At 47.1% G+C, this 26261-nt stretch overlaps 1 protein-coding gene across 4 annotated transcripts in view; it reads left to right on the top strand.

Annotated features, from left to right (window-relative positions):
• The window catches only part of AREL1 (apoptosis resistant E3 ubiquitin protein ligase 1), a 618076-nt gene that overhangs the window by 566146 nt on the left and 25669 nt on the right, over window positions 1–26261 (top strand). For all 4 annotated transcript variants that reach the window (XM_086937491.1, XM_086937493.1, XM_086937492.1 and 1 more), the window contains one exon: window positions 1983–2158. In XM_086937491.1, the coding sequence (XP_086793617.1) occupies window positions 1983–2158 (176 nt within the window). The remainder of the gene's footprint in view (window positions 1–1982; window positions 2159–26261) is intronic.

Below are 26261 nucleotides of genomic sequence, written 5' to 3'. Positions count from 1 at the left end.
ATCAATTAGAGGGAACACATACATCCACTGTCCACAACAGCTGGCCACGAATAGACTACTGGCTGACAACGGAAATAGCTTGCAGCTGGGTACGAGAAGTACACCACCTCCGAAAACACTTTCTGACAAAGCAATAATATTATCCCTAGATCTCCCAAACTACACACCTCCGCCTTTTCTATGGTGCTTTAATGCCAAAGCTCTATTATATGACTCCACAATTCGAGCTGCGACTGGAGAATATTTCCACTTGAACAAAAACTCAGTTGTTGACGACAGTTTACTCTGGGAGGCTTTTAAAGCCACCATACAAGGCATTTGTATCAGCACTAATGCAGGAATTCTGGTTAATATACAAATGCAACTCACAAAACGTGAACATAAACTGAAACAACTAGAAGCAGAATTTTAGCACTGGCATAACACAGCTTTTATAAGCTACATTATTGATGGTAGGGTGCACTCCCTAGCCACACTCTCTGGCGCAGCTAGGGAGTGCGGTATGCCAAGAGAGGTTTTGCCATGTTCGAAGTCACCTGCTGAACCTGGTGGCTAGCAAAGGATAAGGTAATGTTCCTGCTGTGTCCAGGTTTTGGAGAAGTAGTTTCAGAGCCCAGCAGAAGCAAGAGACCCAAGGGTCAGTTGGCTGACCTCCTGTTCACAGCACAAGGTCACAACAGGTGAAGAAAACTTCTGGGACAGATTGGTATGCCAGATCTTCGTATTGCCCCCCCTTGCCGCTGTGCAGCACTAGAGACCAGGACCCATGCACAAAGTTGCACTTAGTCTGCTGGGCCCAGGAGAGTTGTGGGAGTGCAGCTTGGTCACCCAGAAAGCAAGTTATCATCCAAGGAAGGATTCTGCTGTAACCATGATATTTGGCGGCTGGTAGCCTAGTGGTGACTAGACTTCTGCCAAGACCAAGAGGACTTCGAGGGCATCGACCCCTATGGTCAGGATAGCCTCACCATTTCATGGTCCGAAGAGTACCTGCAGAAATACTCCTTATTGGCAGCATCACATCAACAGCATCCTTGAGCATCTTCAGCACCCTGTATCTCTTGCATCAGGACCACTTCCATAGAAACCTATAGCAAAAGGATAAAAGTGCCTGGAACTGAATGAAAACTGCTTCTCCCGCCACAGTAACTGTTTCTGAGGACCTTGCTGGTCTTGACTGGCATGGTGCAGGATTTGGTCACCTAAAGTAAATCGAAGTAAGCGCAGTGACACTTACCTAAATTTTCCTTTAAAAAGTGAAAATTTCGTGAATTTTCCATTTGTTTGTGGTTAACGAGAAAGGAGTATATTTACTGTACCTTGTAAATTTTGTATCTCTAGAACCCTCCGGGGGATCTTTTTCATTTTGCTTTCTGAAAATACATACAATCTACTTTTATAAATTGGTGTCAGATTTATTGAGTCTCATGTATTTCTTCAATTGTTTTGGTGCTGTTTAAATTCTTAACATTTGCTCCGTTTTGTAAGCCTTACTGCTCAGAGCCACAGCTACCCGGGTAGAGCTAAGGGTTTCACAAAGGAAACCTGCTGGTCCTAAAGGGGTTGGTAAGTGTATTATACGGTGAGGTTGCACAACTACACCGTAGTATACACCTCATTTTCTCACAGACCATAATCAAAAAATGATGGAAAGAAATACTGCGGATTGATTACTCCTGGTTAGTATTAAATCGGGCACTTTCTCCCATCACTTTTTTTCTCTTGGTTTGGATATAAAGAAGTTGTTTAAGTGGCATGGGGACCTGTTGTGGTACAGAACACTATGAGATTCATGTTGTCTCTTTGTCTGTATTGGTTTCTCTGGCTATATTTCACGGTTTCCCATTTGCTTTTCCCATTTGTCTTCACTTTGTAGTTCTTTAACTCGCTTGTTTTCTTTTTCAATGTTTATCTTCTCTTTTCTTAATTTCTGAGTTTATTATGACTTTATCCTAGTTCCACTCTTATTTATTTCTTTGTAGATAATGACTTGGTTCTGGGCTGTGGTCTCTAGTTTCACTCAAGAAGAACTTGCTCGGCTGCTGCAGTTCACAACGGGATCTTCCCAGCTGCCTCCTGGAGGGTTTGCTGCCCTTTGTCCATCCTTCCAGATTATCGCATCCCCCACGCACAGCTCCCTGCCAATGGCACACACGTGGTAAGTACCACACTTCATGTGCAAATCCACAGCTCACATGTGATGTCATACATTTCAGTCACAAGTAAAACCTTAGAGTACTGCCAATACAGTACATAGTTTCCGTGTTGTAATGATTAATGTACAGTGTCTCTCTATTGTTACAGACTCATGCTTTAACACTCCACTTGCACCAAGCGAAGTAGGACATGGTTACTCACTGGTTTAGTGCAGTGTATCAAAAGTCAGTGTAAAACACCATGGAAACATCCCACAGGCCATTGGGCAAAACTGTCGAATTACTGTATTACATAGTTGTGAATCATGTGCTTAATGTAAGACTGTATTTGCAGCATGTGTAGCTGTAGATTGCATGCTTTGCTCACTCCTTTCATATAATGTTTTGTGCAGACATTGTTAGTTGTTTTTCTTTGAAGTAAAATGTTTAAGTTTCAAGGTAACTTGTGATCCTTCCTGTAGGAGAGTAGGGTCTGCTTTCCTATGGTCACCCCACTTTTTGCTTTTTGCTTCACTGGTTTTCGACTTAATGTGGCTGTGGGCCTGCTAATCAGACCCACAGCCCAGCTGTGCTCTCTCTAAATTCAATACCATGTACTTTAGGTACATTACCAATTGGACATTGGGTCACCTTATGAGCCCCTGTGCAGTGTACTATAGGTACCCAGGGCATAGGTGCATCCAAGGCCTACCAGGGGCTGCAGCATGTATTATGCAACCCCTGGCTGGCCACTCACATTGACACAACTCACTCAGCTGGGGCAAGGTCGTGTAATCACCCCTTGCTTAGATATAGTATTCCTATATCTAACCTTCTATCTAGACACATATACACCTATAAGTCACTCCTATGGCAGGTCTTAACAATCCTGGAGGCAGAGTGCTTGGTTTTATGTGAGATGGTGCTCTAGCATGAGCTGAGCCTATCTGCAGCTTTCGGAACCATGTCCTTATAGCTGTTCTAGGATATAGCCATACCATATACTCTTAAGTGCATTATGAACCTCGCGGTTAAATGCTAACTCTGGTTTGGCTTTATCAAAACATGTTGAGTAAGGTGTCATACCCTTTGGAATACTACCCCCTCGCTAGTTCTGGCGACGGGGGTGGCATTCCACCCTTCTAGAGGGAGAAGACATGTTGTTCCTACTAATCCCGGTTGAAGTTAACCAGAGCCTCAGCATCACAAAATAGATGCTGCTGCCACAGACACAAGTCTGACCTCCTGCTGCTGGGAGTCCTTCCAGCGAGGGAGGCTTGGACAATAGGATTCCTGTCTTGGGAGGTGCTAGCACCACCCCAGACAGGTTCTTGTGTATTGGGGCAGGGAGGGCTGAAAGAAATGAGACACTGCCTGGGGCACACATAGTCCAGTTCAAACCGGTGCTGGGGCACTCCAGCCCCAGCTCTGGCGCGAAACTGGACCAAGGGAAAGGGGTGTAACCACCCCCTTCCCTGGTCCCACCCATAGGAGGGACCTAGCAGGTAATCCAGCCCCTAGATTTGGTATATAGGTAGGAGCGGAGTCCAAAGACTTTAGATTTATCCTGACTGAAACTTGAAACGAAACTCTGGACCTTCGACATTCTACCTGAAGATAGAAGACTGAAAAATCTCCCTTGTGGTCAAGGAGTGACCACCCTGCACAAGCAGGCACCATCCAGCGATCAACGGCTTGCTTTGTCGACGCTCCTGCCGGAGCCCGAGCACAGAACCTGACAAGAACCGGACTTCCAGACTTCCTTCAGCCCGATCCACAGTCCCAGCAAAGCTGAGACTCGTGGAGGCGACACGAGACGTGGGACCGGCCATCTTGAAAAGTCAGCGACTTGCTTTCCATGCAGCTTCTGAGGCATCCTCGAAGCTGTGCATTGGGGATTGAGAAGCCCCAGTCCCGAGCATCATCTGCACCGAAGATCAGCCCTGCACACTCCACGAGTTCTGCGTGGGGCCCTTCTGCATTTTCCTGCTCGACGCGTCTGTCCGGTCACTTGCCCGTTGGCTAGTGGCCATCTTGACGACGAAACCTTGAATTTACACCACTGGTCTGGTTGCTCCAGACTGGCCCTTGATTCCCTGAAAAAAAGAAGCCCATCAGACCTTGCTGGTCTGATTAAGAAGCCAACTTCGATTCCTGCGTGGGTTGCCTTTGCCAAGGCTTGTTGACTCCAATCCTGAAGCCGACACCGCCGACAGCGAGAGCCTTCGTGGGACAGTCCGTGCCTGACTCCTGGTCATCGTCGACGCCTCCTGGTCCACGTGGCTGCAGAGACAAGCTTCATGACATCACCTGATTGCTTCACGACATCGCCTGGTTCCTTCCTGGTTCCTTCCTGGTCACTGGCTAGTGACCCAGACTCTGTCCCCTCTGCTTTCAGGTACTCTTCATCCTCGATCCGCCCTTGGATCTAACCGGACACTTCTCTCCTGGTCGCCTGCAGCATCTTTCTTCAAGGCTCCATAGGATTCAGCGACGAAACCCCACACACTTTGACACCTATGCACCCGCTTCCTGTGGGTGAGGTAACGCGAGTACTCCGGTGCTCCTGTGGGTATTGACTATCCTAGTGTCTAGCTTTCAAGTAACTTTCATAGAGTCCACTCAGAAGTGCCCTAAAAGAATTAGTTTCTAATTCTTTCGTTCCCATTCTAACTCTATGGTAACTTGCGTGTGAGTAAAGACTCTGCACACGCCTCCCGTGGGTCTCCTACTTCCTATCCTTTTAGTACAGTGTAGCCCCAGCGATGCCCTAGGCCTATCCTTTGTTTGTAACGTGGTTCTTATACCCCTATTTTAGTATATGGTTTAGCGTGACCCTAGGGCCCTACTGTATTTTGTGCAAGTTATTGTAAGTGTAAGTATCTTATGTGCTTGTGCCTCTGACCTCATAAAGAGTTCAGAGGGGTTGTTTAGAAATAAATACATATATATTTTATATATATCCTGTGTGGTGTCCTTTCATTTGGTATTAAAGGGGTTACATATGGTAAAACAGCTGGCTACACATGCCCTCTTAAGTTTAGCGTTAGACTGCTTTGTCCATGCTACCACTAGGATAGCTGGTCTATAAGGTTGACTTTACAACCATCACCATAAGGGTTGTTTGGACTGGTGCAAGGTCCTCACTAGATAGTCAACATCATATACCAGGCCAACTTCTCACACCTCCCATACACCTCCAATGCACCAGGACAAAGACTACATTTTAAGATTGGGTTTTTTCCGCAATTGTTTTCAGGCATTCTTTTAGGCGATCCCGGGCTGTCAAACAATAGAATAATTCAAAACACTGAAATTACCTTCAGTGCGCTAAAACCTGCTGTGACTGTTTCAGAATTGACTTGGACCAGTAAACTTTATGAAATCAGGTCATGTGAGAATGATTTATGTAAAGCACACCCTTACTGTTTTGCCTTGTATGTAACAGCACGTTCCCATGGTCAGACCAACATGCTGTCTGTAACCTCTGCCTACCCAGAAACCATGAGGAATTAAGCTGCCCAGCCTGCCAGGCCTTCAAAACAAGAAAACAATCCGTTGCAGGATGGAACACCTGCAGGCTTACTACAAAATCCTGCTGCAAACCTCTCCAGAGCCATTGACCAGCCCAGCATCATGGACTTCAGGGAACATACCCTAACTTACAGAGGAGAAGTCCATTAGGTATACCAGGAGACCACGATGATTGGAGTTCAGAATGAGTGCTTTCAGAGGAGTACAAATTTGCAGTCCAGTCATCTACAGGGCCCCCTGTGAGCACAACACCCAGGATACAGACTGCCCCTAAGCCATCTACACCATCCAAGGATCTTGCCTCTGGGGCTCAGCATCGACAGGATTCTTGACTCCTGGGTAAACATCGGCCTTGAGAAAACCAGGCTTGGAGCCCTCAGACTATTCTGAAAAGGCTTCTCTAGTTGGCTTCTCTAGTTTGCCCCATACAGCAGATGACAGAGGTTTTAAGGGCATTCCCCATTCCAAATATGCATAGACCTAGGGATCCTAGTCCACTTCCACCACCTGAACCACCAGTGCATTCTCACTCACCATCACCTATAGCATGTACTTATTTGGAAACTTTTCTGTCCCCTCCGACAAGCCCATCCATACATATGATGGAGATGATCCATGGCATGTATATAGCATGGACCCGCAGAAGGATCCATGTTTGGAGCACTATACAATAGGACCATCTCCACCGGATGAATCTCCAGCATACAATGTGGTCATCCGGAAGGCGACTGACCACCACAAAATTAAATTACATATTAAAGAGGGAAATGACGTCTTGGTGGAAATGTTTGTCAAGATGGAAAGCTCGGCCCAGTTCCTCCTCATGCTCAAAAGCATAACCAAGTGTCTGGCTGACAACTTCAAGGACCAAGTGAAAGCAAAGGTCATGAACCCAACAAATGAGAAAAAGTACAAGGCGGTACCAGAAGGTCCCTTGTACATTAGAGGCCATGTACCCCCGAACTCTCTAGCTGTCCATGCATGCACCAGGGATGTTCCAGCTACGGGCAGGAAGAGTAGGAAGTTTGACGAAGTCGCAAGATACCTAGCGGCCAGTGCAGCCACACCATTCAAATCATCGGGCCTGTTACCAAGATATGACCGGTAGCACTGGGTAGAGTGGATCAACTGGTGAAACACCTCCAAGAGGTATACTGAAGAAGAGGCAAGGAGTTGTTTCATGATGGGAAACTCGTCTCCAATGCCAATGTCTGATGTGCACTGGGTGCAGCTGATACTGAGTCCAGAGAGACAACCATTAGCATCTTACCCCGATGACATGCCTGGCTCTGAATCTCTGGCTTCCATCCTGAGGTTCAACAGCATCTGCTAAATGTCCCATTTGATGGAGAACCTCTATTTGGTCCACAGACTGACATGATGCTGGAACAGATTTAAAAGACAAGAAAACAGCGAAAGTTATGGGTCCAGTACAAATTCAACCTGACAGGCCTGGTTGTGGGTGTCAGCAGATGAGAGACGGAAGCAACCATGCATGCAAAGTTCAAAGCCTTACTTAAGAGGAGGATTCCAGGACAACAGCAGCAGAAAAGGCAGAGCAGCCCACGACAAGAACTCTTCTGTCTCCAACCATTGACGTACACTCCACCCACCCCACCCCATCCCCCAATCACACAACACTTGTCGGGGGATGAATAAGGTCCTTTCATTCCCAATAGGAAGATATAACCCATGATAATTGATTCTTATCCATTGTTGCCCACAGATACTGTTTGGAATTTCATACCATTTGTTCACCATACCCAGGGCACAAGTCCTAAAAAAAGAAGTGAGGGGACTAACCTAATTAATCTGTATGCATGTGGCATCACAGCACGTGACATCGCGGTGCGTGAGGCGTGTGACATCACAGTAAGTGGCATCACAAGAACTGACATCAGATCTTAAGCCTTCACATATGTTTAACAGGTCTATCATGAGTACATTTGAGCACATTTCGAGTATACTTGCAAACCCTCCTGATTTAGGCAGAAGATTCATGCTTTTCTAAGCTTCACGTAAACCAGTGTTGCCTTTTGTCAGCGTAAAGCTTCCTCTACCCATAGTGCTATAAAAGAAAAAACTGTGATGCACCGCAACAAAAAATATTCTGCAGAGTGTTCCGGAGATCTAGAACTTACAAGATATAATAAATCAAAGCATTTCATTCAACCGCAAACAAGCATTAGCAATTTCAGAGAATATGATACTCAAACCTTTTCACCAAAACATTTAGACTAGCTGCAATGCAGTCACTTAGAGTCATTTGGGGTGACCAACTCCAGTAGGGAACCAGTCAGGGGGCCCCCATACAAAGTCCTCAGAAACAGTTTATCACAGAGTCAATGTCCCTCAAGATCTTCTTGGTGCTGGTAGATGTCTAGTCACCTCTGCATACCAGTCGCCACTGGCCTATCGGTCACCCGGTATCGCAGTAACAGCCCAGTCCTTCCTGGGTCGATAACTGATCCTCTGGGGGTCCCAGCTACACTATGACAACACTACCTCACTCAAAAAAGTTTGTGCATCTGGTCCTAGTCCCTGGTGCTGCACAGTGGCGGTTGATGGTGGGTTGAAGATTTTGGGCTACAAAATTCCCCAAGCAGGCTTCCCAGCTGTTGTGTTCCTATACTTTGAACAAGAGACCATATCCCGGACCCTTGGAGTCTTTTAGATTTGGCTGGGCTCTGGAGATGACTTCTCCTCAAGCAGCACATAGCAGGTATAGTCCCTCTCCTTGCTAGCCACAAGGTTCAACAGGTGCAGTCCACACCAGTGCAGCCTCTCTTTGCTGGTTCCATGGTGCAGCAGGAAAGTTCTTCTTTGGTCCTCGTCCATTTGAGATCTGAATTCGGGGTGCCCTACTTATGCGCACAAATTGCCCTCCGGGCAGGATGCGCTTGGTAGCCTATGGGCTGCCAAGTTCCATCCCACCGGATGACCACTTCCTGCAAAGTGTGGTATCTGGGCATCCCAGTATGCACCATTCTACCCACGTTCAATATGGCACGACCCTTCTCTCGGTGTGTGGAGTGCCCTTTCCCAACCCAGAGGTGTGGGTACCAAGCGAGCGACATGCCCCTTAAAAACCGGTTTTGCAGCTGGTTTTCCCTCCACTGTCTCAAGTGCCAGCATGTCTGCCTGAGCAATGGAGTAGCCCCCCTCCCAAGTGTCACCCATTTTCTCTTCAAAGGAAGCTACTTATTTGAAGCTCACCTTTTGGGCCAACACCTGTGTGGCTTCCTGCATGGGAGAGGTGACACCTCCTTCCAGAGCAGGTGTTTTTTATTGCCTTTCCATGGGAGCCGTTAGCACTCTCCCCAGTAAGGTAGACAGCTGTCCCGGTTACAGGACCCCGTGTCCACCCAGTATGGGCACAGGGGACTGACGGCAACAAAGTGGCAGCTTTGCTAAAGTTGCACACTGATACTTATGTTAATTTCAACCTGAGGATAAAGTTGAGCTTAATGTAATGTGTTTTTTGATACCTTGAATGACCCACTTTGGTCACACGATTCCAGAATTAGCACAGCTGAGGGATCATTATGTAACTCCACACTCACCAATTATGTGACCAAGCTTTTTGCATAGTAAAAACAACAGTATACTGATTTAACTATCAGAACATGTAAAATACATTTTCTACCCATGAGATTTGTTACACCCTGCCTTAAGAACGGGTAGGTGGCCATAGGGGTGTCCTACACATACCTCTGTCAAAATACACTCTCACACCACTGTATCATTCCTCCCAAACCCCATACCACCACTATGATCCCCAAAATTACCTTTTCAAGACTCTGCCCTACTCTGCCCTTCCTTGCTTCATGTTATAACTTGTTTACTATTCCGATCCCCCAAACATGCTTTTCTAAACCCTCCCTCTCCTTTTACTCGTCCCAAGCCTCCTCCTATTGCTATGAGCTCCAAAAAATACAAATTCTATATATCCTTCCCTCTTCAACCCCTTCGCTATCCTTCTCAGTCCAAATAACTGACTAACATATCCTCCAGTCAAATTACTTTCATATTTCACTATACTAACTCACCACTAATCCTTTATGGCTTACGGAGTAGCCTGCGACTCGCCGTAAAAGCGCTTCCACGCCTCGTCAGGGGCACTAAGCGCTATATAAATGCAATTATAATAACAGCATATATCAGGAGGAAGTCTGGCTTTGTCATGACTTCAAATGGCAAAGCCGAGCCAGCAGTTAAACTGCTCTTCCAACCTGCAAATGGCCAGACAGGAGGCTTGTTTTACCCGTGTCCCACCCAGGTTGCCCCAGCCAGTACTGCAATCCCTGGGAGAACCCTCTAACTTACATGCCCTGGGTGCCATTTACAAGGAACTTACAGGTAAGGTAGCTCAGTCAATTGGGTTGAAGTCAATTTGACATATCCATTTATGGTTAAGGGCACAGGCACTGAGATCTGCTTAGCAGGCATCAGTGGACTCTCAAAGTCGATAAACCAGCAGCCTCAGTCCAAAAACCTGGCTGTGACCATACACAAAGGGGCATTTTCTTAGAATTATGATCTAGATCAACCTGTGAACACTGACTCCAACCTCTACCCTGCTTAGCCAACCCCGCGAGATGACACCCCCTTATAGAACCAGAGAGCAGACACTTATCACAAAGGGGAATTGCGTAAAATTGAGGAGAATGAGGATTTCCTCGTGGACATGCTATCCTCTACCCAGTGCTCCATGAAATTCCTATGTTTAAAGGAATTCTCCCGAAGTATTCTAGGAGCCAGTCAAGACCAAGGTAGTTACACTGAGGATGAACAAAAATTTCAAATCTTCTCCCTCAGACCCTGCATACATTAGGGGACAATTCCATTAAGACTCCCTGGAAGTACATACAGCCCAGGAAGCGTGCCAATACTTACGGCATAGGTGATGCACCGGAATAGGAGAGCAGGAAAGTAGATCCAGAAGGTAAGCGAATCACTGCTCAGTCAGTGATTTTGGCACATCGCCAACTCCGTTGGCCTCCAGGTACGACCGGGCATATTGGGATAAAATGGAGGTCCTCCTCTAACTTCTTCCTGAAAAGCACAGAAAGTGAGGCCAAGAGCTTTTTGCAGAAGGTAAAGCATCATCCAAAACCAGTATTCGGTGTGCCCTGGATCCTGCTGACTTCGCAGTGTGTGGGATTAACTTAAGTGTCCCCATTCGGCAACCCATAAGTCTCACATCAGCAAGGTCTTGAAATTAACTACCTGGAGCTCCTGCCTATCCAGCTGGCACTCAAAGCATTCATCTCTGTCATTCAGTAAAAGGTAGTCCTCATTTACACAGACAACATAATTACCATGTTCTACCTACAGAAGCACGGTGGCACACGCTCACCACAATTGTCCGCATTAGCTAAGGGCATTTGCAGGTGGGCTCTCCATCACAGAGTCCATCTACTAGTGGCGTACCTACTGGGAGTGGGCAATGACTTTGCAGACCTGCTAACCATGATGCAGCAACAAGTCCACGAGTGGGAACTCCACCCGCTAGTCCTGCTCCTGTACTTTTGTAGTCTGGGGTTCCCAGAAGTAGACCACTTCTCCAACACCAAAAACGCAAATGCCCAAGCTTTGCCTCCAGGTACCCACACTCCTTGGGCAATGTGCTTTGGATGAACTGGTCAGATATAATAGCCTAGGATTTTACACTTCCCACTGCTCCTGTTCATGGGTTAAAGGCTTCGGCTAACATCCCTTGCTCTCATCCTCGCAACTACCATTTTCACAGGCAGATCGACCCACCCAGGGTGCCTCCTGCCATCATGTGAAACCTCAACATTGTACTGACAAGACTTACGGGTCCTCCTTTCGAACCCCTTCAATCTGGTCCTTTTCAGTTCCTTTCATGGAAGGTCGCCTTCCTAGTAGCCATTACCTCTGTCAGGTGTGTAAGTGAGCTCTAGGCTCTAACCGAGGAAGAACCTTTTTTCTAGGTTCTCAATCATATGGTAGTCCTTAGGATAAACCTCAAATTTCTCCCCAAGGTGATCTTTGTTCCACCTCCGTCAAACTATCGAACTCCCATTGTACTTTCCACATCCAGATTTAGTGGCAGGATGGGCTCTTCACATGTAAATGTCAAAACAAAATTACATTGACCGGACAAAACCCTTCCATAAAACATAGCAGCTTTTTGTTTTTCTCCAAACCACACAAGGGCTGTGCTCTGTCCAAAGTGGGAATAGCACAGTAGTTGGTAAAATGTATAGAGACCTGTTATGCCAAAGCTAACAGACCTTAGCCTGTGCCTCCCCGGCCCCACTCCACCCTCAAAACAAGCATTTACAATGCAATAGGTCTCGCAATGACATTATTTTGAGCTATTGACATTGAAAATGACATTGTTTTTTTGTTTTGTTTTTCTTTTGTAAAACATAAATAAAATGCATTGTAATTTAAAATGGCAATAGCTAAAATGTTTGTAAATGAGCAAACTATTGCATTGCATTGCATTTACACTAGTGTGGAGAGAATATCATGCAGGGGTGGAAGAGAAGGGAGACTCCAAAGGGGACATGATCCTGGCAGTGTCTGCCATGATCACCACAGCGGTCACCATTGTGCTGTCTTTGCTGCAACTTGCACTGGGGTCAGGCGCCTGCTGTCACAACCATTGTTTGCATTGGGCACTGAAGGGTTAACCCTGTCGCAGGGCTGCTCCTCCTTTCACTTTTGTTGCAACTGATCCAGTCGCTGGGTTCGCCATCAGGCTTGCTGTGGATTCGAGAGACAGACTCAGCACACAAAATTCAAACTCTCTACCTCACGTAGACCGTGACAAGACAGGGATATACATATACTTACAGAGACACTCACTCAACTTGCTGAGACGACACTTGCATTTTGGGTACCCACTGATACTATGAAGCACGCACTCGTACCTCACTGAAAAATGCTGCTTCTGAGGCACACTCTTGCACCCCTAAAGGCGCACTCCAGAGGCATACTCTCACACACCCCTGAGGCACACTCTAGCACCCGGCTGAGGCAACCTCCCGAGGCACACACTTGCACATCCGAGTCGCACTCTTACAAATCAGTGAGGCCCACTCGCACACCCCCCTGAGGCGCACCCCCTTGAGGCGAACTCTAGCACCCCCCCGAGACACACGCTTGCATGCCCCCCGCATGCTCTCGCACCCCTTTAGGCACACTACACTCCACTACACTCCATGAAGCATGCACTGATACCTCACTGAATAATGCTGCTCCTGAGGCACAGTCTTGCACCTCCAAGGTGCACTCTCACACCCTCAGAGACACACTCTAGCACCCTCCAAAGGCACACTCTCGCACATGGTACTCCTAATTCCTGAGAGACAGACTCACGACCGTCCTGAGACAACCACATTAACTGTCACAAAACAGACGCCAGTAGAGAGAGTCAGTGGACACACTCATACCCACTGGGGCAGAGTCAGTATTGCGCCCCTGTCCATATAAACGGACATCCCCGCAGCACTCTTAGCTGGCGGAGATCTGTCCCGTCCTACAACATTAAACAAAAGAGACAGAGACAGATCCACATCCACAGTGAGAGAATGAGGCTGGGCAAGACGCCCAGACTGAGGGAGGCCAGTGGTGTGGAAGAGACGCCTGTGCCCTGCAGCGTGTGTACTTTTGCGTCTGGCTGTGGGCTCCGGACACGTCTCAGCCGACCTTTGTGTACTGTGGGACAATCTACTTACTTCAGGGATGGGACTGACGGGCCCCTCACTCCAGCACTCCTTCAACTCCACCACTGTTTCACCGCCTGGCCCTTTACAGGAGTGCGTTAGTCCGGGAGGGGTGGGAGGGTGGCAGTGCAGGGAGAGGGAGTAAAGGAAACAGAGTAATAGGATTGGGGGCAGGGTGAGATACAGGCAGGTTGGTGGAAAATGAGGCAGACAATGCAGGCCGATAGGGGTCTTGGGAATTGAGAGACGCGTTCAAGAGTAAGATGCGAGCTGGGGAAAAGCGAGAGTGCGAAGCAGGAGAAACATAGAAGAATGAATGGGGGTATAGAAAGAGTGGTGTAGAAGAGCAGAAGGAGAGCACAGAGTAGGAGGATTGAATTGAGAACTCACAAACGGCAGAGAAATTGACAACACATCCTTTTCTGCCTCTGCAACCGCTTTGCAAACATCAGTGGATGTATTCTCCATGCTGGCTGTATCCATGTTGCTAGAATTTGTGGTCTGCTGCATTTGAACAGGATCTGATGAACAAATCCCATATCCGGCTTTACTCACAAGGCGTTAGATATGACACCGAGTACATATTTTAGACACTGCACCATAAAGTACACTCAATATTGAATGGAGTATTACGAACTCATACCCATGTTTGGAAAAAGAAAGAAGCACTTTGAAAAAATTGCATAATCACATATGTTTCCAATGACCATTATTAATTTTTTGGGGGATAGATTTATATAGTTCGAACTCGACCCGAAGGTCTTGGGAACACTTTATCGGACATGTATATGTATTTCTGATAGATACATCTGCCAGTGGATTCCTCACCTTGTGAATATCCCCCTTGCGTCAGCAAAATTCGGAAATTCTTTTTGTAGCTTTGCGCCGACGTGGACGACGTCATAGAGGCACGGCACCGCACGCGACTCCGCTGAAGTCACCGACACCATAATAGGACCAAACCGGCATGATGACATCAGTTCCCTTTTTTCCGCGTCGTCGACGCTAACGGTTTCGGGGAATCTCTGTAGCTGTTGGTAACTTTGTTACTGTTTTCTCGATTTTCCTGCTTCTTTGTGTCTCTAGCGATGTCGACTAAGAAGACCGTGTTCCAGCCTTGTAGAGAGTGCGGCAAGATGATGTCTATCACGGACCCGCACGAGGATTGTATCTGGTGCCCGAGTTCGGACCATGATGTCGACGGCTGCTCTTCGTGTAGAAAAATTAACCCGAAGACGCTTCGTGAGAGGGAGACCAAGCTTCTGATGGCGAAGTTGAGAGGTAGTAAAGAAAAGAAGACTTCGAGATCACGTTCGAGAAGGGCGAGGTCGCGGTCAAGATCCCGTACAGCGTCGCCTTCGAAGCCTTCATCTGATCATACTTCGAAGTCGAAGAAAAAACATAAGAAACGAAGGCATGGGTCTCGACATCACTCCGGTAAGGATTCGGACTCGAGACCGAAGTCGCCTAAGAGGAAGCATGGGAAGGATTTTATGTCTCCATCGCCGGAAGTCTTGGATCCAGAAGATGAGGCTTCGCCTTTGGAGTCGCGAGCTCATTCACCGACTCCGGTTCCGAATCCATCTCCGGTGCCGTCCCCGGCTCGAGAGGATGAAGAGGTCCCTTTGGATGAGGGTTCAGTACTTGTGGAAGAAGAGGCGAATCCGGAGCCTGAAAAGGGTCAGTCTGAGGGTTCTCACCCTCCTTTCCCGGCCCCAGGTCAAGACCGTTCGGCATTTTTAAATGCTATGTATGGTGTCTTTTCCAGAGCATGGTACCCCTCTGGTGCACCTTCGGGTCCTATGGGTCCTCTGGCTTTTAATTTAGAAGTTCCCCACTCCTATGCTCCAGCTCCCTTTATGCCTTTCATGCCGGCTCCGACGCCGCCTTGGCAGTACTCTGCTCCACCGAGGTCATCGACAACACCTGCTCCGAGTCGACCTCGTGAACAGCGCCCTGGGCGTTCGGAGTCGATCCCGATGTCCATCCCCGGCTCCGTCTGAGTTGTTTACGGATCCGACGGCACGCCTGTTGAAGTAGAGATCTAGGAGGGATGCTCACCGCCTCTTGGAAGAACAAAGATATAAGCAGGCTGAGGCTGAGATGGAGGAAGGTGAGCTTCAAGATGATTGTTTTGAAGATCTAGCAGAGGCTAGTGGTCTGGAGCTTTCTCCTGAATGGGAGCTGCCATCTGTATCAGATGCCCCTTCAAAGGATGTTAAGCCATACCACATGGTCATGAGGAAGGCTGCAGAACTTTTGAATTTAACCTTTCCTACGGTCGAATTTAAATCTAATCTTCTGACTGAGGTTCTCCATTCCCCAAGTTCTGTAATTGAGCCGTTGCTCCCTTTTATTGAGGCTTTAACTGAGCCTATTTTGGAGGTTTGGAACAAGCCTCTAACGGCTCCTGCAGTGTCTAAAAGTGTTGCAAAGAGGTATAGAGTTGCACCTGGGGACCCTGAATTTTTAACGTCACATTTTTCGCCTGAAAGTCTTGTTATTCAGGCAGCCTGTTCTAAAAAGACTGTGGGTGCATTTCCTCAAGTGCCTGGGGATAAGGATGCCAAGAAACAGGACCAGACTGCTAAGAAGTCCTTTTCTTCAGCAAGTATGGCTTTAAAGTCATCCAATGCCACTTGCCTTATGGGGAGATACATTCATGCCCTTATGGATTCGCTGCGTCTGTTGGCTCCTAAAATTCCTGATGACAACAGGAAGGATTTTGAGGAAGTGTTGACTGATGCACTGCTGATTCGGTTGCTCGCATCATGGGAACCGCTGTTTCCTCTAGGAGATCTGCCTGGCTGAAGTCATCGACTTTTCGGCGGACATTCAGGCTGAATTATTGGATCTGCCTTTTGACGGTGTTGGACTTTTTGGAAAAAAAGCTGACGCAGCCTTAGAGAGATTTAAGGACAGTAGGGCTACTGCCAAATCTTTGGGGCTGCAGACCAGGGGTTCATCTACCAAAAGGTATAGAGGGTTTGGACGTTCTTCCTTTCGCCCCTACCGGCAAGGTCAACAGCAGCAGCAGCAGCAGCAAAACTCCCTGTACAGGTCTTACAGGGGTAAGTAAAAAGCTCGTCCTCGAGGACGTCAGGCCGCCTCCTCCTCTACCTCTTCCAACCCTCCCAGCCACAGAACAGCAGCCCTAGATCCGCCATTCAGGATCATGCAGGTCCTGTAGGTGGTCGGCTTACCTATTTTCTACGGGATTGGGAATTGGTTACATCAGATCTTTGGGTTCTCAATCTCGTAGAAAATGGGTATGCTCTTCCCTTTCGGGAATTCCCTACAAATTACCCTCCTTGCCAAGGTTTTTGCACAGAGGAACACCCGTTACTCCTGCAGCAGGAAGTCCAGACACTGTTAACCTCTTCCATGCTCATGACAAGGTCAGCTCGTCATGAGACACAGTGGAGCTGTGCTTATGACAAGTTGACCTTGTCATGAACAATGGTATATCTCACTTTCCAGCACACAGCGGGAAAACCCCTTAGCAGCCAAGGTGTTAAAAAAGGGTGCGATAGAGTTGGTTCCAGAGCAGGAAAGGGGTCAGGGATGCTACTCCCAGTATTTCCTGATACCCAAGAAGCATGGCAGGCTTCTTCCAATCCTGGATCTCAGTATCTTGAACATTTACCTGAAACAGGAGAAGTTCAAGATGCTCACCCTTGCACAGGTTCTTCAGGCGCTGATGGAAGAAGACTGGATGGTGTCAATTGACTTGCAGGAAGAATGTTTTCACATCCCTATCCTGCAGTCGCAAAGGTAGTATCTCCCTTTTACAGTGGGTTCACAGCACTACCAGTTTGTGGTCCTACTGTTTGGTCTTACTACTGCGCCTCGAGTTTTGACCAAGGTGATGGCTGTGGTGGTGGCACATCTCAGAAGATCGGGGATACCGGTATTCCCGTATCTGGACGATTGGCTGATCAAAGCCGAATCCCCAGCATCATTTGCAGGAAACAACTCAGTTGTACCACAGGTTGGGTTTTTCGATAAATGTACCCAAATCCCACCTGGTGCCCTCCCTGCGCAACCTGTTCATAGGTGTGGTACTGGACACAACTGTGTGTCGTGCATTCCCTCCACCTCAAAGGATTTGCGACATATAGGAGTTGATTCCTTTATTTCACAATGTAGCTATCGTTCCAGTCCTGAAGGTCCTTCGCCTGCTCGGGCTGATGGCTTCCTGCATTCTGTTGGTCAACCATGCACGCTGGGACATGAGGGCGCTCCAGTGGTGCCTCCGCAGGCAGTGGTATCAGCACAACGGAGATCTCAGGGAGTCTGTGAGGATCTCCGGAGAAACTGCAGCGGATCTGGCTTGGTGGGGAGTGGAAGGCAACCTGTCTCAAGGAAAGCCTTTTCAACTGCCTCCATCGGTGGCCACAGTGATAACTGATGCATCCACTCTAGGGTGGGGTGCTCATCTGGGGGATCTGGAGGTCAAGGGTCTTTGGTCTCCAGAGGAAAGGTTGCTTCACATCAACCTTCTGAAATTGCGGGCGATACGTTTGGCACTCAAGGCTTTCCTCCCTTCCCTTCGCGGTCGTTCGGTTCAAGTCCTGACGGACAACACCACCGCAATGTGGTATGTCAACAAGCAGGGAGGAGTAGGGTCGCAGTGTCTCTGCAGAGAGGCTCTGCATCTCTGGTCCTGGGTTCAGGACCATCAGATTTGTCTGATGGCAAATCATCTGGCCGGGGTTCGGAACGTGCGTGCAGACAGTCTCAGTCGGCAGTTCTCGGCCGACCACGAGTGGAGGCTTCATCCGGAGGTGGTTCGTCACGTCTTTCGGATGTGGGGGACTCCTCGGGTGGACCTGTTCGACACTCGCGAGAATGCTCACTGCCCGTCATTCTGCAGCCTCCAGTATCCGATGCGGGGAGCCTTGGGAGACGCGTTTCAGTTGAGTTGGGACTCACGGCTCCTGTACGCGTTTCCCCCCATACCCTTGATTCCTTGGGTTCTGAGGAAGATTCGCCAAGACCGGGCCCAAGTTATATTGATTGGCCAAGAAGGGTGTGGTTCACAGATCTTCAAATTTACCGCGGGTACAGCAGGAACACATAGAAGCCGTGTTTACAGAATCCGGCCGTCGACATGGGCCTTATCCAGTTCCGTGCGTAATGAATTCACCACGCCTAGCTTAACAATCATCAAGAAACACCCATTTCACTGCGGATTTAACGAAGTTGAACAACGAGTATATTTTTGTACCTACGCCGATTGAATAGGTATACGCCCCTGAAGAAGGGAACAGGGTTTCCCGAAATGCATTGGGCGACGCTTCTTCACAAGACTTGTTATTGAATTATATAATGGATTACATTGAATGTACAGCTACATAAATAGGAATATGATCTAATATTGTATCAAGATAAGATATACATTATAATGTGACAACCATTTGTTTTTGAACAACCATTTGTTTTTGAATCATATCAAATGAACTCATTGGCATTCTGTTTGAAAATAGTTTTCACAATAATAAACTTGTGAGTTCAAAGATCAGTTAATTGATTACATATTATTCATGGTATATGAATTGTTTAAGTTGTGAGATATTATTCTCTAGAAACAGTGCATCCTGCATCCTGCATGTAGGCCCTGCTTAAATTTTTCTTGAGCTGTACACAGATCTTCTCCACCTCTCCTTGTGCCCGCCGCTACGTCTCCCTTTCAGGGCAGATCTCCTCTCTCAGATGGAGGGGCAGGTTCTACACCCCCATCTCCAGACCTTTCACCTTCATGCCTGGAGATTGAACGGGGCAACCATAATTCCTTTTCTCTCCCACACGATGTGGTGGATGTCATTCTTTCGGCCAGGCGTGATACACTAAATCTATCTATTCGTACAGATGATCTAAATTTGTCTCTTGGTGTGTAGAGAAATCTGTTGACCCTTTGAAGGCTTGTTTGTCTGATATACTACAGCTTGCTCTTTCTTTGGCGCAGCAAGGTTTTGCTGTGGCTACAGTCGAGGATTATCTTTCGGCATTGTCGGCATTTCTCTGTTTGCCGGATCAGCCGTCTCTATTCAAATCTCCTGTGGTTTTAAGGTTTCTGGAGGGTCTCACTAATAAATTCCCTCCTACTCCCTTTATTGTGCCTCAATGGGACTTAAATCTTTTCTTAACCTACTTGATGGGTTCTCCCTTTGAACCCTTGCACAAGTGTCCCATGAGACTTTTGTCTTTTAAGACGGTCTTCCTGGTCGCAATTACCTCGGCAAGGAGGGTAAGAGAGCTTCAAGCTCTTAGTTCAAAGCCCCCATTCTTGACCATTCATGCTGAACGAATGGTTCTTTGGACCAGGGGTGCTTTTCTGCCTAAGGGGGTAACTCCCTTCCATCTAGGACAGTCTATTACCCTTCCTACCTTCTATCCTCCCCCTCACCCTTCCAAGCGAGGAGGAGAGACTACACCATCTGGACCCAAAGAGGGCAGTGAGCTTTTATCTCGATAGGACTAAAGACTATTGTGTGGATGACCATCTCTTTGTTGGATTTGCTGGCAGCAAGAAAGGAAGAGCGGTGCACAAGCGCACTCTTTCAAGATGGATTATTCTATGCATCAAGATATGCCACTCCTTGGCGGGTAAGGACCCTCCAGAGGGTATAAGAGCTCACTCTACTAGAGCAAAGTCATCAACATCTGCTTTGTCTAGAGGTGTACCAGTTGAGGACATTTGTAGGACGGCTACTTGGGCCTCCCTCCATACTTTTGCGAAGCATTACTGCTTGGATGCTGAGGTGAGGAGGGACGGTCACTTTGCGCGCTCTGTCCTCCAGGATTTTCTGGTATAGGAGAGCGGACACCCTCCTCCGGAAGTGGGGACTGCTGTGGGACTCTATTTACAAGGTGAGGATTCCACTGGCAGATGTATCTATCAGAAGAACAAGTTACTTACCTTCGGTAACGCTTTTTCTGGTAGATACAGTATCTGCCTGTGGATTCCTCACTGACTGACCCACCCGCCTCCCCATTGTCCACACTTCTATACCTGAGTTACTGTAATGTAATGTATATATATTTTTTATTGTCAAGGAAATGTTTTCTTTCAATTGCTTTCCTGCATTTGCTTCACACTGTGTGTGTTATCTTTACATTTGTGTACTGTGTATACTGTGTATATATCTACTGTCATTGGTCCGTGCGTGTGCCTCGAAGGCACGGAAAAAAGGACGGAACTGATGTCATCACGCCGGTGTGGTCCTATTATGGTGTTGGTGACGTCAGCGGAGTCGCATGCGATGCCGTGCTTCTATGACGTCGTCCACGTCGGCGCGAAGCTACAAAAAGAATTTCCGAATGTTGCTGACGCAAGGGGGATATTCACAAGGTGAGGAATCCACAGGCAGATACTGTATCTACCAGAAAAAGCATTACCGAAGGTAAGTAACTTGTTCTTTTTGTAGGCGGGCAGATGGTGATTTCCCTAGAATCAAGGGATGTTGAGCCGACGCTGAGACTCGACGCTGGTTTCCCATCGCCAAAGTCGGCAGCTCTGGCAGTTACACCACATCCTCTCCCCAGAGTATGTCAGAAAATCATTAATTTCTATGTGACCATCATTTGGTGCCGAGCGAGCCTCTTAACATCAAGAACCGAATCAGCGACCATCTTGGTTTCGGTTCCTGGACACCGGCCTATATTCCAAGTTCTACAAACATAGTTTAAAGCTGCATATATACGCACGAAAGAAAGAGCTGCACAACTCTCGCTTTTGTCTACTGGCAGACACGTGTTTCCTTGAACTGTGACTTATTCTTTCTGAATGTTTAGAATTTTAATTGAACATGATATTCTTTTTACGGAAGATGGCATTGGGTTACTTTTTTATGTAGTTAATGGTATTAAGTGTATTGTTTCCATTCGCTTCATGGACGCCTGCCTTCCCGTAAAACTATCTTCAGTGAGAAAGTGGAGGCCAAGGAAAGCGGATAGTGACTAGTTTACAGCTTGTTTTTAACATTTATATGAGAGAAGAAGCTATCAAAACGTTCCTTCAGCTTAAAACCACCCCTAGTAAACTCATTCGATTTGCATTTTGTATTAGTTTAAATCTGGGACTGGTGAACCCCTAATCTCATTTACTTTTGTTTCTTACATTAGGCAGCAACCTAGTAAATACACCCAGCGCCATCCGAGAAATGTGCAGATTACAGATTCAAATCAAAGAAAGCCAAGCTCAAGTCTTAATAAAAACAAATGTCATTAAGATGGAAAACGAGGACACAATTTCTATGAGACCATTCGGTTTGAGCTATGCGCCAAGTTACTATTTCCCATTATTTATACGTGACAATCATTTGCAAAATGAGGATGCAAAACACTCAATTTGGATCATTTTAGATTTAGACATATCGGAAGGACCTTTGCAGCACACAGAGATCCAATAACCTTCCTCCACAAAATATATTAACAGTGTGCAACTCTCTTCCCTGCGCGACAAGCAGGACGGATAACTATTGGGGGCAGGAACGTTATCTGCCCATTGCACGTCAGAAGCCATAAATAACACTGTTCTTGCGGTCTCTGTTAAATAACAGCTGACCACTTACGAATAGTTTTTACTGAATCTATACAGGCATGTGGAGTTTTGCAGACTATGTGGGACCAGCAGAATAAAAAAACAATACACTTTCTGTCAGATAATAACAAATGCCAACTGACGCAACGCGCTAAAGACAGATACTTCAAAGACGCAACTGTACTTTTGCTTACAGAGTTTCAGTGAAATTTCCGAAAACCCTTATTTCATCAACCTGAATATATGAGGATTTTGGCCAGGCCGTTTTTGTAACTATATCACTGAGCCACTTAGTGTCCGTAGTGCTACAGTTTTCTTTACCTTATATGCCCACAGGGAAACATCTTGTAAATCTCTCCCGCGACTGCCAAAACACACAGTGAAGAACCCAAAGTAGAAAATAAAACAAACTGGGCCATCATCACTTAACAAGGAAGGAAAGGAAGATGGGAAACAGGGGAGGGGACACGAGGGAGAGGAGGAGGAGCAGCGAGCAGGGGAGCTTGAAACGAGGACAGGGGAGATGCTGAGGTTTCTGTTTTAGAGCTGTCCAACTTGGACGGGCTGGGCCTGACTCACGTGTGTGGTAAAAGGTAGATAAGAAAGCTTTTACCACACACAAGTCAAGGAAGCCAGTCCATGTGGGACGGCTTCAAAAGAGAAAAGAGTACGTCACTAGGACCTCTTTTCCAATGGCTGGCCACCGTTTAGCATGAACAGTGACGCCAGCCAATGGTAAAGAGGGGCGGGGCTTAACCTTGCCTGTGAAACTTACTCAATCTCATTAAATCTCGCCAGCTCGACTGCGCATGTGTGCAGTCTTAAGCTAGCCGAGACCTAAAAAGGGGCCTCTATGGCTTTTTTTGGGTTAACATTCCAAAAGCTGACATCTGCAAAGCAGCTACCTAGTCTACTCCACACACTTTCAACAAGCACTTCTGTGTGGCTGACCTACTATGCCAACAAGCTAATTTTGGCCAGGCTGTACCTATGCAACATCTTCCGGCTAGCCACCGTTTACGGGAGAACTGCTTACAGTCTATGAACAGCATGTGTATCTACAGCTAGACTTGCCACGAACTGAGAATGTTATTTACCCTGTATGTAAGCTTCTGTTTGTGGCATGTGGTGCTTTAGATTCCCATTCTCACCCTCCTCCCTAGATGCCTCAGGTTGTTGCAGTTGCCTTTTCTTTCTTTTTTCCATTCTTTGCATTATCATCTTCTTCTGTGTCTCTAAGCTCCGTTTTCCACCCTCACCCGCCATGGTAGAAAAACATTCTAACAATGGAGCTGATGCCCGTACACATTGGCAGTAATGGGTGCAGTCACTATACCTCGTGACTCAAAGGTTTCTTCAAAGAAAAACGAGTTGCACATGTCCGACATCTATACTAGATTGAAGGAGTATGGACAGCATGTGAATCTACAGCACTACATGCCACGCATACATTCTTACAAGGAAAGTAGTATTTTCCCTACAGCGATTCGCTAGCAGGTGGAAGGCACTGCTTCTGACCAAGCCCATACTTGTGCTATCAAGAAGCCTCTAGGAAGAAGGAACTGATTGGAATGGCTTACCGCCACTTTTCGTTTTTCAGATACCAAAATGACAATAACCAGATTAATTGGCAAAGAAAGGAAACTTTTGAGCTCTCCTGACATAGCTTCCTTTAGTCGTGTATGTGTTTAGCAGAGACATAATTGATTATTGGGGGCCAGTATAAAGAATAAAAGGGCAGATGCTTAAGTATTCTACAGCCAAACTGGCTTGATCTTTTTAACAACTGTGAGGTTATTGAATTTTAAGTAAAGTGGGCACTGTAAAAGGATGGTTTCTTTTACTTAGGATTAATTGAGCTCCAGGAGGAAGTAAAGACTCCCTTGCTCATACAAACAATGAGCTATGGCTTGTAGAAGGAGATGCAGGCACAGTGGTCTAAGATGGTGTATCGATGTACACCTCACCGAGAACCCCATCCTACTGATTCATGAAAAAGAGGCAGCCTTTGAACAATGGGCCCATAGAAGGCCAGAGGAGCAGCTAAAGAGTGCTTCCTCTCATTTAGTGAAGCAATGGTAGCCATGAGTAGCCAAAGATTCCAGACGTGATTACTACTTCTGTGGAGCGCGAAGAGCATCAGCCTCTGTCTGTTTTTGTGTAAATGTCCGGATTCATGATTAATTGTATTTGTGAAATCTTTTAAAAATAATCGCCGCTTTTTAACCTGATTTGCACCCCCCACTTACCCGCACTTTAAAATCACTACTGGGCACCCGCCGCTTGAGCGGGAACACTCACTCCCTTCACACGGCCGCTCCATCTTGGCTGAGTGAGGCAGGCCTTTCAATCAGTGGCCGCCATAGGTGGGGAGGCGCTCTAGTGGTTGGGACGGGTTTACAGCTGACAGTATTTAGAGGGAGAACTGCTCGCGCGTCTTCAAGGATTCCAGAAGTGATTACAACTTCTGTAGAGCGTGAAGAGCATCAGCCTCTGTCTGTTTTTGTGTAAATGTCCGGATTCATGATTAATTGTATTTGTGAAATCTTTTAAAAATAATCGCCGCTTTTTAACCTGGTTTGCACCCCCACTTACCCGCACTTTGAAATCATTACTGGGCACCCGCCGCTTGCGTGGGAACACTCACTCCCTTCACAGGGCAGCTCCATCTTGGCTGAGTGAGGCAGGCCTTTCCATCAGTGGCCGCCATAGGTGGGGAGGCGCTTCAGTGGTTGGGACGGGTTTTCACCCTCGATAACTAGAACTAGAAACACTGGCACGCAGCGACGGCGCGCAGCGGGTGCACCGATGGCGCGTCGGAGGTGCGTCAGAGGTAAGCCCGTTTGCGCCAGTTCGCGCACGGTCGGGCCCAGGGACCAGGACCTCTGCCCCGGCAACTAATTCCCAACTTACTTACTCTCACTCTACACTCCTTCAACTGAAAGTCGAAACCCCACTCCCATGCAGCCACTCTATAGACTTCTCATACCGTCAACTTTCATGTCAGCACTGCCCTTACAAAATGACGAGCACCGATGAAACCAGAGGGAAACCGGAGGTGAAACTACATATGGCATTATTAAACTGCTGAACACTACCTAAGCATGCCACTGAAATTTCCCTCCTACTGCACAGTCTGGCACTCGACATACTCTTTATCACCGAAACTTGGTTGGGACCCAACTCTGGCCCCGACATTGTCCAGGCCTTACCACCAGGATAACTGATCCAACATATTGACAGAGTATCCAAGGTCGGAGGAGGGATTGCCATCCTTTATAAAGACCATCTAGTATGTCGTCTATTAGGCAGCCCTATCCCGCATTGTGAAAATGTACACTTCTCCATCACTTTATCCACAGAAATCTCCTTTTCAGGACTCCTGATATATCGCCCACCTGGACCCCCAGGACAATTCTACGAGGGACTAGTCGAAGCAGTAATGGATCTGTCTAGCACAGCATCCAATTTCACGGTGCTGGGGGACATGAACCTTCACTTCAACGACCCACTAGACTCCACAGCTATAGACCTGACTAAAGATCTGGGGTCTTGTGATTTGAGCCTAAAAGTTTGGTGTCCTACCCACTTTAAAGGTAATCTCCTTGACCCAATATTTTCTAACATCCCAGGCCTAACAACTGAGGACCCGTATTCGATCCCGTGGTCAGACCATATGGTAATTCCTTTCATCTGAAAGGTTCCCTGCCCCGGCCCGACTAAATCTTTCCATAGAGCATTAGCTAGACATTGGCCCAAACTTGAGATCTACAAATGGGTAGAAATTCTGAGGACGACCGAAACCTCCACCAATCCTGATATAGATATAGCAAACAGTGAATTCAACCATTGGACAGAGCAGTCATTAGACATCGTGCTCCCAAAAAAATCTATAACTAAAAAGAAGGGCCCCACTAATCAACCGTGGTTTAGCACGGAGCTTAAGACTCTTAAACAAGAGTGTAAACGGGAGGCGAGACAGTGGCAGAAAGACTTCAATCCTGAGAAGAAAAGTAAATACAGAGCCTCCATAAAGAACTATAAATCTGCCCTAAATTCCGCCAAATCCATCTTCTACACAAATCAAATTGAGGCCTCCGCTAATGCCCCAAGAGAGATGTTCAGAATTGTCAAAACTTTGCTAAAAGCCCCTGACCCGCCGTCCATCCCAGATGAAACAGGTGCCAGCTGTGAAGAACTGGCTAACTTTTTCGCTACAAAAATCCAAAAGATCCTCCTTACCCTCCCTCCCATATCCTCTGTTGAACCTCCCCCACTCCCTAATACTTCCGCTCAATCAACGCTCCCCAGCTTTCTTCCTTTTCTCCGCTTAGTGTGGAACTCCTA

The sequence above is a fragment of the Lissotriton vulgaris genome, chromosome 9 (assembly GCF_964263255.1).
Source record: "Lissotriton vulgaris chromosome 9, aLisVul1.2, whole genome shotgun sequence".
NCBI lineage: Eukaryota > Metazoa > Chordata > Amphibia > Caudata > Salamandridae > Lissotriton > Lissotriton vulgaris.
Note: the sequence above shows the minus strand (reverse complement) of the source record. Positions and strands in the feature narration are given on the sequence as shown.